The following is a 12705-nucleotide window of genomic DNA, read 5'->3' as shown; positions in this document are numbered from 1 at the left end:
CTCAAACTTAACGTACAGGTGATGTTCCTGTAAACAGTGCAGTACTTCACTGACGTGTAGAACATGTAATTCCAGATCTGGGGAAAAAACAAGGAAATCGTTCAGGTACACCCATACCGAACAGCCAACCAGATCTGAGAAGATATGAATCTCTGAAAAACTGCGGGGGCGTGGCACAGTCCAAAACGCATGGCCCTGTATTCGAAGTGCCCAAATGGTGTTTTGAAAGCAGTCTTCCACTCATGGCCTGGGCGAATATGGACCAAGTGATAAGCTCCCTGCAGGTCGAGTTTGGTAAAGACCTTGGCGTCAAGCAGAGATTCCAGTATGTCAGAAATCGGGGGAAGTGGATACCGAGCCTTCAGGGTGATGTTGTTTAGTAAGCAGTAATCCACACAGGGCTGGAGGATCCCCTCCTTCATGGGTACGAAAAACAGAGGAGATCCCAGGGGGGATTTAGAGGGAGTGATATAGCCGTGTTCCAAACACTCCTTGAGGTACTGCTAGAGTTCCGTCCTTTTGACCCCATAAGGGAGTATATCTGGCTGTTGGGCAGCACCATATCCGGTTCATCTCTCAGTCAAAACGTTTCAGCGTTAAGTATGAGCGATCAGGCTCCTGGAAAAGCTCATGGTACTGCTGATATTCGTAGGCAATTCTAGGCAAGAGATGCATTGGACAGTAGAACTCTCTTCCTTATGAAGGCCTGGGATAGCTTCCGGGGAACAAGGTGGTACACAACAGTGCGTGGGCAGTAGTCGGATGAGAAGATCACGACCCGGGTTCTCCAACTAATAACAGGATTATGGGCCATGAGCCAGGGGATTCCCAAAACCAAGGTATACACCAGCGATTTGTTGACATCAAAGGAGAGGCACTCGTTGTGTGGTCCCAGTGCTAGACCCAGGGCTGCAGTGTTTCGCTTGATAGGTCCTGAAGACATAGATGTACCGTCGATCACTTGGACCTCAGCACTGTGTTCCTTGATCTGTGTGTGGATCTGGTGCCTCCGAACAAACGTGCTGTCTATGTAATTGCCTGTGGCACCACAATCCACTAAAGCAGGTACCGTATTGGACTCTTCCGGCCTTGTGCCCCAGGTCAACAGGGATTCGATTATTAACAACAGAGCTCGGGGCATAAGAGCCCCTGGTTCCTTGGGAGATTGAAATTGAGGGAAGATGGGGCCCACCAACTGCTCCCTACCAGATGGCGGGCCTGCTAGTTTTCCTTCAACTGGGAAATACGCACTGGACAGGTATCCAAAAAGTGCCTGGAAGCACCACAGTAGAGGCACAGACAGTTGGCTCTTCGGCTCCAACGTTCGGCTTTGGTCAATGGACCCCTCAATGAGACTATCTGCATTGGTTCAGCTGTTTCCCCCGATGCAGCTGTAGGACTTGGATCAACAGTAGGAATAAATACCCGGATCGTTGTCCGTTTGGTTCGCCTGCATTCAGCTCGTCGCTCTGCTAAGTGGTAATCGATCGGATTATCTGATCAAGAAGCCTTTACAAAGTAGTTTCTTCCGGGGTATGAACCAATTCATCCTTATATTCGTCCCGTAATCCTTGATGGAATAACGTGAGTTGCATTATTTCCGGCCACAAGAAATCATGAGCCAGTTGCTTGAATCATCCGATGTATAACATCAGGTCCTGGGTTCCTTGTCTCAGTTCCTGTAACTGGTTCTTGGCAGAAGCCGCCTGATTATTAGGTGTTTTGAATACCTCCAGAAAAGCTTTTTCGAAGCCAGTGTAGTCGCTAAGGAATGGGCTATGTGAAGAGACAAGAGATACTGCCCATGTAAGAGCATTGCCAGTAAGATGGTTAATAATGTAGCCGATCTTGGCTTTATCAGACAGAAAGTGGATGGGAGGAAGCATGAATTGGATAGTGCAATGGTTGCAGAACTCGGTGAACTTCCTAAGGTCTACATCATGGCGCTTGACTGCCCCACCACTGACTCAGAAAAGGCCACTGTTATGGCTCCAGATAGGGCATCCCTTAACTTGGCGTTCTCGGCCCGCAGGGCGCCCACCTCCACCCGAATTGCCTGTAATTCAGTCCGTAGCTCCTGTAGCTCCTCAGTTTCTGGCTTGACGGACACGGAAAGACGTCTGTCCAGCAGTGCCCCCCGGGAAGCCCTCGTACCTGAACTCTGTGTTCCTTTAGGGTCCAGGTTCCACAGCGTCCCGTTGCCCCGTCTGTCGCAGCGTGGTATGGTCAGGGAAAATGCCCCCAGTCTGCAGACCGTAAAACAGCCGGAAACCCTCTTCCAGCACCACAGAAAGAAAAGGAACATCCACAGGTTAATGTGTGGCTGGAACAGCGGGGATCGCTGTCGTGGATGTCCAGAACAGCAAGCAATCAAAGGAGCAGAAGTAGAAGGTTCTACATGAAAAGAATAATACTGGAGGGCAGAAGCGCAGGGCGCAAGCAGAATTCAGAGGAAGGCAGACCTCTAATGGCAAGAACAAGGCAGCAAGGAAAGGAAAAAGAGCAAGAGGAGAACAGAACAAGAACTAGGAGCGTCTCTCTCGCACAGGAACACATTACGACGCACAGTGTGTGGCATTGCGTCGCAATATATGCAGCGAAGAAGGGCTATCCCTAAAAACGGTCACCATGGCAATCCCCCGTAAACAAGCGTATTGCGTATGAACAAAACCCGGCCGCAGATCTACCGCGCATGCGCACCGCATCCAACATGGCGGCACCCATAGGTGGACGCCGGGTAGTGACACCATGCTGTAACGGGCCTGGGCAGAGCCAATCACGGAGCCCCCAGCGGGCTCTCCAAGGTAGGTAGGCACAACGTCACAAGACCAGCGGCATCGTTACAGTTTGTGACCGTTGGAAAACCAGACTGCAGTGTATCGCTCAGAAAAGGGGGTACCCTGGCATAGTGCTGCTCAACGCCCTGAGCTTGCCATGTTCAAACTTACTGAAAACATCTTCAAGTGGCACTGCAGACACATCTGTCCACTTTTCCTCATCTGAGGAAGTCCAGTGTCTCCTCCTGCAGAGAAGTGCCCGCCGGTGGGTTTACCGCCATTCTGAACTGAAAAAGGAGTCACGACGGTCCAAACTTGGTGGCTGCCCGCAGAGAAGTCATCCGTGCTGCGGCTGTAGCACTTTATAACCGAACAGCGGCCAACCCTGAATTATCGAAACCTGTCACCTCCTTCTGCCACTCTACCCATCACCGCCAAAGGTTATTGACGAAAACCAAAGGACTCATCCTTACCTCCCAATCCTTGTCGAGGACCACAATGATTTTCAACTTTGTGGGACATAGACAGCCGGCGTAGCGACCCTACCAAGGGGACCATCGCAACAGACCTTCCCTGCTGCCTTTCCGACACTGCTTCATTCCCTTTTCCTGCTCGAGAACAATGACCCAGTGACGACTTCTTCCAGAGGGGACCCATCTGTGTGGGGCATCGTCAAGTAAAGCTGAGAGATTCCACCACTCCGCCTTCCAAGGCAGCCAGGGTACTGTAACGAGGAAGAGGGACTTCCTCCCTCAGGGTCCATCCAGGGGTCTCAGATTCATCTTTGGCCCAGCAGCCCTGTTCCTTCCCAGGTACTTTGGGGTGGTGGGACCAGTAAAGGGAAAAACAGACACTTACTGAACATTTAAGAACTGGTCTTTAATATAAAAGCAAAGTATACCTTACCTTTATATTGCAGGTTGCCTAGGTGAGGGGGAAGGCGTTCTCCACACAGAATTGCATTTTTACTCTGAAAAGTATTCTACCACTGTTCTAAAGTAATTGCCTACATTTTTACTTTTGTGGTTTTAAGGTTAAACAGTATTTAGTATTTGAGTTAATTTTTATTACAACTACCATTTTGGGCATCATTACTGAACCTAAGAATAGCTTTGGTACCACATAGAACGTATACATTGTGTAAGATGTTGGAGTAGAGTTTTCTAAGTGCAAAGTGAGTTTTATTTGTGTGTGTATATATTCGTCTAAACCTAATCTGTGTAATACAAGAACTGTGTAAGCACATAACATAGTGTGTGGACATTCCCTTGTGGGGGGCTTGGAGATTCACTGTATTTAAGAAACTGCCTGTATCACCTCCCTTGAGTCTCAGCCTTGGTTGCTCATTCATTGCTATCCTTTGAGAGCCTTGGCTGGGGTGCTTTTGAGTCACTACCTCAACCATATTGCCGGTAGTATCACAGACACCCCCCTCCAGCCTTTACAATCTAAATTGATGTCTACTAACCTGGTGGATAAAAAGCATCTCCAGGGTCTAGCGCATTTGTATCCAATCACTTGACCGCACTCTGTGTGGGACTTTAATGTAGTATTAGGTGCGCTGGCACATACATCTTTTGAGCCAATGGCTTCCATAGACATTAAATTGCACACTAGGAAGAAAGCACTATTAGTGTCTCTAACATCAGCGTGCAGAGTTAGTGAAATTCAAGTGTTGCCAGCTGCAGAGCCCTGTATGGTGAGTGATCCACATGGAAAAGGTAGTCCTAATGACCCACCCTGTATTCTTTCCTAAGGTTGTTTTGGCTTTCCATCTTAACCAGGAAGTAGTGCTTCCCACCTTCTTCCCATAGCCCAGTTCAGAGACGGAAAATGTTTTACATTGCCTAAATGTGCATAGAGCGTTAGAATTGTACCTGGCGAGATTCAAGAAAATCAGGAAATCAGAGTCTATATCACTTTCGTAGGCTCATCACTGGGTACACAAGCTTCCAAAGCCTCTATAGCTAGGTGGATGGTCGCAGCCATTGCAGAAGCTTACAAAGAGAGGAAACCTCAGCCAGCAGTTATTCATTTGCATGCAGTTAGGGCTAAAGCCACAGCAGTGGTCTTCTAGATACAAGCTCTGTGGGACATGTTGAGCAAGGCGGCGACCTGGGTGTCCACCCTCTGCTTTCTGTAAGCATTACTGGCTCGATAATAGTGTTAGGTCAGATGCTGCTTTTGGGCAGGCAATTCTAAAGAATCTGTTAGCTAATAGACTGGTCTTCCTCCTTTTTAGTTGGTAAATTGAAGACGCCTATGCAGTAGGTAGGAAAGGGGACGGGACGTAGAAGTAATAGGATTGCTCGCCAAAGAGATTGAAGTACTCCTAGTCCATAGTCCCCTTTTCTCCATACGTCCCACCTCCATACAATATGTTGGCGGGCTAGACTGGTCTTGCGTCCGGTGCTACAAAGGGGACAGAGGTGTGGTTCCTGTGGGCTCTGCACGCTCTAATTATAAATGCTCTAATTATAAAGGGGAAAGTGCATTTTTCTGGAACAAAATGGTTCTGGCCCCGTCCTCATGCATGGTGGTCCATGTAGCATGGAGGAAAAGGGACTATGGACTAAAAGTACTTCAGTCGCTACCAGTGGCGGCTGCTATATTAGGGCGGCAGGGCGCCGCCCCCCCAAAAAGAAGAAAAGAAGAGAAAAGCAGAGCAAGATTCAGAAGAATCTCTTCTGTTCTGCATTTCCCACAGCGCGGGGGCGCTGTGCCAACAATACTGTGGCAGCCGGCCCGATGCAGCGATGCCCATGGTTCCTATGGGCGTCGGGCCGGCTGCCACAGCGAGGCGCGTCCCGTTTTACACTAATTTTTACAATAGTAGAGTGCGTGGAGCTCGTAGCTCCACGCACTCTACGTAAGGCCCTTTCATTTGTAGGCTGGCAGGGCGCTTGAGGGGTGGCCCCGCCAGCATAAAATGTGCGCAAACAGCGCAGTGAACATTCCTTCCCCCACCCAGCTACAGTAATGTAATTGGCTGTTTTCCAGCCAATGACAAACCTTGCATTGGCTGGCAAGCAGCCAATGACATTACTGTATCTATGCAGGTGGCGCAGGGTGTGTACGTGCACCTGCGCCACCTTCACACTTCTCTTTCTCTGCCCGACGAGCGACGAGCGAGGACCGGACCCGACCCCTGCTCAGACGGAAGAGACGACCAGACCAGAGACAGCCTGGGCCCTGCCTTGCCTGCTGCGGTAAGTAAAGTTAGTACCCGCCTACCCACTGTTTTGGGCGGCCGCGTGTGGTTTAGGCCCCTCAGTATCCCCTTGTTCTCTTGGCTCTGGGCACGGTGCCCCCTTGTCCTCCTATTTTTGGGCCTAGTCAGGCTGTAGCTTCTTGTCAGGCAAGCGCCGTGGCGTGGGACGGGCCTGACTCACATCTTGGAAGTTACAGTACGGTTACATGGCCCCTACAGTCAGCACTGAAAGACATGCAGGCCAGGGCCTACACGTCTTTCAGTGCTGACTGTAGGGGCTGTGTAGGCAACTTGGGGCCTTCCCGTTGCACGCCAAGGAGGTCTTACTCAAGAAGGGCAAAGTCTTCGCGGGAAGGCCACGCACGGTGAGTGGGCACGGGGGCTCGCGGGCGGTGGGTGTATAGGGCAGTGCAGCCTGCAGGAGATGCCCCAATGCTGCGGAGGACCCCGAGGTACCTTTAGATATAACAGGCAAAGGGGATGCGTTAGTCGTCTGTGGTAGGTGCCCTGAGTCACTATTCCAGCCACCAAACTGGAACATGTGGTGTGACCCTGGACACATGCTCTTAGGTTCCATAACATTCTATCTCTCATTAGGTGGCAATGCCTATCTTACAACTCGAACTTGACATCCCTTAAGCAGATTCTTAAAGACAAACACTGCTTAGTATGCCATCTGTTCAGCAGTCAAAATTCTGAAGCAGCGCTTAGAAGCGCAAGTGGTCTACCGCGAAGCGCTACATACAAAGACTCACAGATGATTTCTGTGTCCTGGCCTTCTACCAATAACCAATCAGTTGCGCATTCATTATTTTCATTATATTGATGGTTTATAAGGCGCCTCTCGGGAGGATAGCTCAGCGGCAACATGCTCGCTTTGGAAGCAAGACGACAACAAGGAGCAACACAGATTCGATCCCCAGGTCCGCGCTTAGAAACCTCAGGTTATTTAACCTATCATATCACACAAAACGTCCCCGTCAGGACGCACACATAAAGGAGAAAACAGGGGGAGGAGGGAGAAGGTTACAGCATTCGCAGGCATCCCGTTCTACACTAGACTAAACGGCCGCATTCCTATACAGGCCCCCTTTCACTGAAGGTGCCTTGCAAGCACTCTGATGGCCAATGTTCGAATGCGTGCAAGTGGAGTGCCCCCGTTTGCAGAAGGACGCTCTTATGATAAGGTGGTACTTTTTAAGACTGTCACATGCACATTGTAGCTTAGCTTTGTTGTGTGGATGAAAAGCCCACACACGTGGGCTCGCCTCATTGTGTCGCTGTTATCGGAAGAGAAAGTCTATAAAACAATGTGTGTCCATATTTTCTCGCCGGGCTCCCTCTGCTTCTAAGCGCTGTAATAACAGGCGCTGTAATAACAGGTGTTATTATCGTCCCATATAATGACACTCAATGTATGGACCTCTGTCGGATTAAGGGCTGAGTTGGTCCTGCCAGGGGATTGAGACTCGTGGAGCGCTGATTTAGGCACACGGAATTTGGGGAGGTGATGTATTGCACCACCTGAGCGTACTATAGTTACCAGTCATGATAGCATTTCTAGGATTTTAATGCTGGATTAAGACCTTTCTTTGCACAACATCGGATGTAAAGCAATGTGAGGGCTTGAACGTTGAACCTATTATTATAAAGGGGGGTGCCCCTGGATATTGGGCGTTAGGATTTCTCCTCAGGGTTTGAAAGGTGGCGGTACGTTCCAGTTCATCAGAGCGGTTTCAGAAATGGAGGAATGGGGAGAAGTTTATTGTGGCGACCCCACCACAGGTGGACAGTTATATATGATATGAAAGGTTATTTATAACGCGCTTAATACCCAGAGGTTTCTAAGCGCGGACCCGGGGATCGTACCTGTGTTGCTCAGAGTCGTCTTGCTTCCAAGAGGAAGCACGTTGCACCTGAGCTATCCTCCCGAGATAATGGTGGCCTCGCTGCCGGCGGTGAGGAGAAGGGCGGCATTGTGCACGCTATTTACAGTTGGGCTGCCTGGCCCAAGGGCCATTGTTTGGCATTGTGCTGTGCCCCAGAAACAAATGGGAGTCGTGTTTTTGGTGCAGGGCAATGCACACAGGGTCTCACCCATGGCCCCAAAGTTGGGTAAGGCGAGAGGGGTGCCCCTTGCCTGGTGGTGGTGGGCATGGCTGTTTTGAAATAAGTGCGTTTTCGCCCATTATTGTTCGTGTGTGGCCTTGCGCGAGTCGCGCCCCTTAAAAACACAAATACCTGTCTTGAAAACAGGCCAGCAGCCAGGGGCTTAAGGCATGGACGTTATCGCGCGCTAATGCCCTCTCATTATAAGCCATTATTGCTTAAATATAGTTTAGATATAATTTAAAAAAAATGTCTTCGGAGTGACCACCGAGGCCCGGTCGGCTGCATCTGACTTCCGCTCGACTGAGGCTTAACTAAAAGCCATATTCCGTGTCCGTGAGTTGAGTCCTATGCTTTTCATCTTCCTCTGGATATAGAGGTAGTTTCTGTGCTTTGTATGAACTGCGGTGTGTGAGAATTTATGGCTTCACAGTTTCCATGAAGTCTGTGAACGTTACACGGCTCTGTGCAGGAAGCATTCAAGATGCCGAGTTAAAAAAAAAACACACACACGTACAAATGTTGATGCTGATAATGAGGCATGCCTAACGCGCAATGTTTGTACGACACACATCAATCCCGCCGCTGTATGCACGGCTTTGTGAAGATTATATAAGCTACCTCCTCACCTGCTCCAAATCCATTTGAACTCATCAGAAAATGCCTAAAATCCCACCTTAGTAAGAGGATGAACGCATGTGAATGCCAGTAACAGCATGACAAACATGTTTCCATCATTACTGACTATATAATGAATTTCTTTATGCATACACCATAGTACCAGCTATTCCCAATACAAGCTGCTGTAAAATACACCATCACACTTGCACACGTAAGAATAGTGTACCACCATTAATATGTAAAACCGAATGCTTTTTTCATATTTCGGTGGGTTTTTTGGACAGTAAATTGCACATTTTGTAGGCCATTTTCCCAAAAATTTTGCGCGGGGAGAACCCACCTGCACCCCCCTTGGGGGACTGGGCTCGCGCGCTGCGCGCACGAGCTACTATATTCGCCCAGAAAAATTTACACCCCACCAGCTTTCAAACTCACCAGCCGCCACTGGTCGCTACGGTGAGTAACTTTATTTTTACCAGTCTTAAACCTTAGCTATACAATCCTGTTTTGCTGCTTCTATTTTAATATTTTATTATTTGTCAACATTTTTCATTTTAACACTTTTTGTTAGGGCGACGGAGGTAAGAAGTTGGAAGACTCCCATGGGGAACTTGTGCTGGACATAGACAATGGAACAATTTTCAGCGTCTCCAAATACAAGGGCCAGGAGGATCTCAGCTACCTCTGCCTAGAATCGGACAAAGTTTCACTTTATCACAAAGGTACAGGGGCCTGCATTTCGACGATTTATGGGGTTAACCATTTTGTCTTCAACTCTCCATCATTTTGTCATGCGTTTTCAGATTATTGTCTGCACGTCCCTATGAATGCTGTTGAATGACTCAATTATAGGCTACTGATTGAGAGGGTGAAACTGCTGATGAAGTGTTAAAGAGAATTCATCTTCTTTTCTCTAACTAGTCTAAATAGAGTTAACCTGTTGCGGCTCGTAGCCATATGTGTAAACTATTTTATGTATTTTCCAGTGTCGCCATTTATCCACCCACAATAAAGCCTTTTAAGCATACTACATAGCCCAATGATGTATCTGTATATTTCGGGCCCCCCACACCCCCGTTAGAGTGTGGATGTTTCTTTTCTCTTTTGGAGTTTTTGTAAAAGATCCATCATGTTTTACGGTATTGTTCCTTACTAATCTTTCTTATTGTTAAGCAAACTTCAAATATTACCAAAAAAACATTATCAAACACATATACACTTTCACCTTTGGGGTACTGCTAAGAGAACAACAACACTTTACTTTTAGAAACAGTTGTTCAATTGTAGCAGAGTTAGAAGCAACACTTTAAATAGGCGAGATTAGTAAAAAAGTGAGAAACAATCTATTTCAGTACCAGTAAACACAGGTTAATAATTTAGGTAGAACACCTACAGTAGAACCTAAGACAATGGGCCTCATTGCAAGTTTGGCGGTAGCCTTGCCGGTAAAACCGGCAGGCTGCCGCCAAACGTGCAATATTTTCCAGCGCCCGTGAATGTGCAATTACCGGGGCATTCCGGCCCTGCAGGACCCGGTAATTGCCAATTGGCGGGCACCGGAAAAAAGATGCTCCCCATAGGGCTGAATGGGAATGGGGAGGTCGGATGCATAGGCACAGTTTATAACGGTGCATGTGCATCCGACATGCTGTGCTCGCGAGTGCCTTTCTGCCTGCCAGGTCTGACCTGGCGGGCAGAAAGGCACCCGCAAGCGCAACTCGTAGTTTGCCTATCCCGGAACTATGGTACCGGCAAGCTTACCGGTGCCGTAGTTCCCGGACCGGCAAACTTATGAGGCCCAATATCCCTAGAACTTAGTAATTTCAGCCCTGAAAGAGAATGAGTACACAAACCAGAACAGAGTCCCTGTTACTTAACAACCCTTGTTTTCAAACAGATTGAACAGTTCAGAACATGAACAATATACAAAAATATACTTAATATATATTATTTTGTATTATTGTTATGGTATTTATTGAGCGATGGCATACATTTGAGAAGCAACAGACCGCTTTACTGAGGTATACGACAGTACAGATATACAGCGGGGATGAGACACAGAGGAGGGGTACATCTGTACTGGGTAGCCACTGGGGCTGTGCTTCTGAGAGTAGCTTTTGGGCGTATATATCTTTCTCCTGCATGCCCCTGTGGGCATACCCCTTTGCATTGTGAAACATGTTCACTGAAACCAACGAGGATAGAACATCTGGCCCCCCGCTCCACCAAACATCAGCTAACTGCAGTGGCCTAGAGGTTAAGTGCTTCCTTTACAGTGCTGGGGGGCCTGGGTTCGAGTCCTGCTTTCGGCACATAAGCTAAATAGTTAGGTAATCTCCATGTACAGTTGTGGGTAACCACACTCCTAAAAGGTTCAGTGGCTATGAAAAGAGTTCTTTGGTAGAGAAAAGCAGAGAGGCGGGACGTGGAGGCAAGGAAGTGCAGGGTAACAAAGGAAGAGGCGGCGGGCCAGGCTAAAGGGGCAGGTAGGGCTGGATGAAAGGGTCCCTGTGGAGAGGAGCAGGTGCTGGATGAGTGGAGGGGAGGGGGTATGTCCAGAGGGGCATGTGGGGATGTAGGATAAAGTGGGCCCTGGGGAGAGAGAGAATAAGTTGGCCCCAGGAACGGTATCGAAGGGGAAGAGGGCCCAGCGTTGTGGAGGGATGGGTGTGTAAAGGAGGGTCCTAATGTGGGGAAAGGAGGCATTGAGGAGGGAAAAAGGGTGCCCAGTGGAAGGTGTGGAATGGACCCCACACCCCCTTTATTTACCCTGCACTGCCTCGTCTCCGCTTCTCTGCTTTCCTTTTACCCTGTACTTCCTCGTCTCCCCAGTCCTGCCTCTCTGCTTTCCTGCACCCTCCCTTTACCAGAGAACCTGCACCATGTCCTTCTAGACCTACCCCCCACTCACCCAGCCCCACAGGGACCCATTTATCCTGCCCTACCGCCCCATTTAACCTGCCCCACCTCCTCCTTTAACCTGCACTTCCTCAGTCCCGCCTCTCTGCTTTCCTCCACCCTCCCACCCCCCCTTTACCAAGGAACTCTTTTCATAACCACTGAACCTTTTAGAAGGTGTACATGGAGATTACACAACTAATCCATTTATGTGCGGAAAGCAGGACTCGAACCCAGGCCCCCTGACGTGAGTGGTGATCTGTTGAGGCGGAGAGATTCCTTGAAGAGGTGGGTCTTGAGTTCTTTTCTGAATTGTAGGAGTGTGGGGAGTGAGTCTGATGCTGACGGGGAAGAGGGTCCATAGTCTTGGGGCGTAAGCAGAGAAAGCTTGTTTTCTGGTCCTTTACTTTTTGCAGCAGCTGATTTCAAGCCTGCATATGTCCTGGCTTCTGGTGGTGCACAGTCCACCAGAGATGCTGTGTTATAGATGATGCAGCAAGACTTGAAGGTGATTTTTGCGTGCAGTGGGAGCTGGGGTGATGTGGTCGTATCTGTGTAAACCCATGATAAGGCGTGCAGCTATGCGTAGGACACCTCAGGGGCACAAGGGAGGAGGACAGGAGGCCTTTGAGGATTGCATTGCCCCAATCCCGGTGGGATAGGACCAGTACTTTTATTCTCATCTCATTTTCATGCTACCTCATATAATTTGAATTGATTTCAAAAATATAAATTTCCACATTACATAAATATACAGTACATCGATAAAATGCATTAATCTCCTGTGTATCTAATATACATGCTACACAACTGTGCCCCCTTCAAATAAAGCCACAACCCCAGAACATTGACTGTTGAGACAATATCAATATATAACAAATCAAACAGCTACTTCCAACGTTCCTAAATAATGATCAGTTATCACACAAGCCCAAAAATGAGCACCGTGTAAAAAAAAATGTTTTTAATTGATTTAATTGCATATGCAATTTTTACAATTTCTCATCCATAAAATGCATCGTATTCTTAGTCGTTTGATGTCCTTACAAATTCCAAGAAGCTCATATTCGTTGTCTTGCAGTGTACAGT

The 12705-nt window shown here is 48.3% G+C and overlaps 1 protein-coding gene across 1 annotated transcript in view; it reads left to right on the top strand.

Annotated features, from left to right (window-relative positions):
• The window catches only part of ATG2A (autophagy related 2A), a 2105371-nt gene that overhangs the window by 1036893 nt on the left and 1055773 nt on the right, over positions 1-12705 (top strand). The window contains exon 21 of the mRNA XM_069644746.1: positions 9290-9440. Coding sequence (XP_069500847.1) covers positions 9290-9440 — 151 coding nt within the window. The remainder of the gene's footprint in view (positions 1-9289; positions 9441-12705) is intronic.

The sequence above is a fragment of the Ambystoma mexicanum genome, chromosome 2p (genome assembly GCF_040938575.1).
Source record: "Ambystoma mexicanum isolate Mex_15411 chromosome 2p, UKY_AmexF1_1, whole genome shotgun sequence".
Classification (NCBI taxonomy): domain Eukaryota; kingdom Metazoa; phylum Chordata; class Amphibia; order Caudata; family Ambystomatidae; genus Ambystoma; species Ambystoma mexicanum.
Note: the sequence above shows the minus strand (reverse complement) of the source record. Positions and strands in the feature narration are given on the sequence as shown.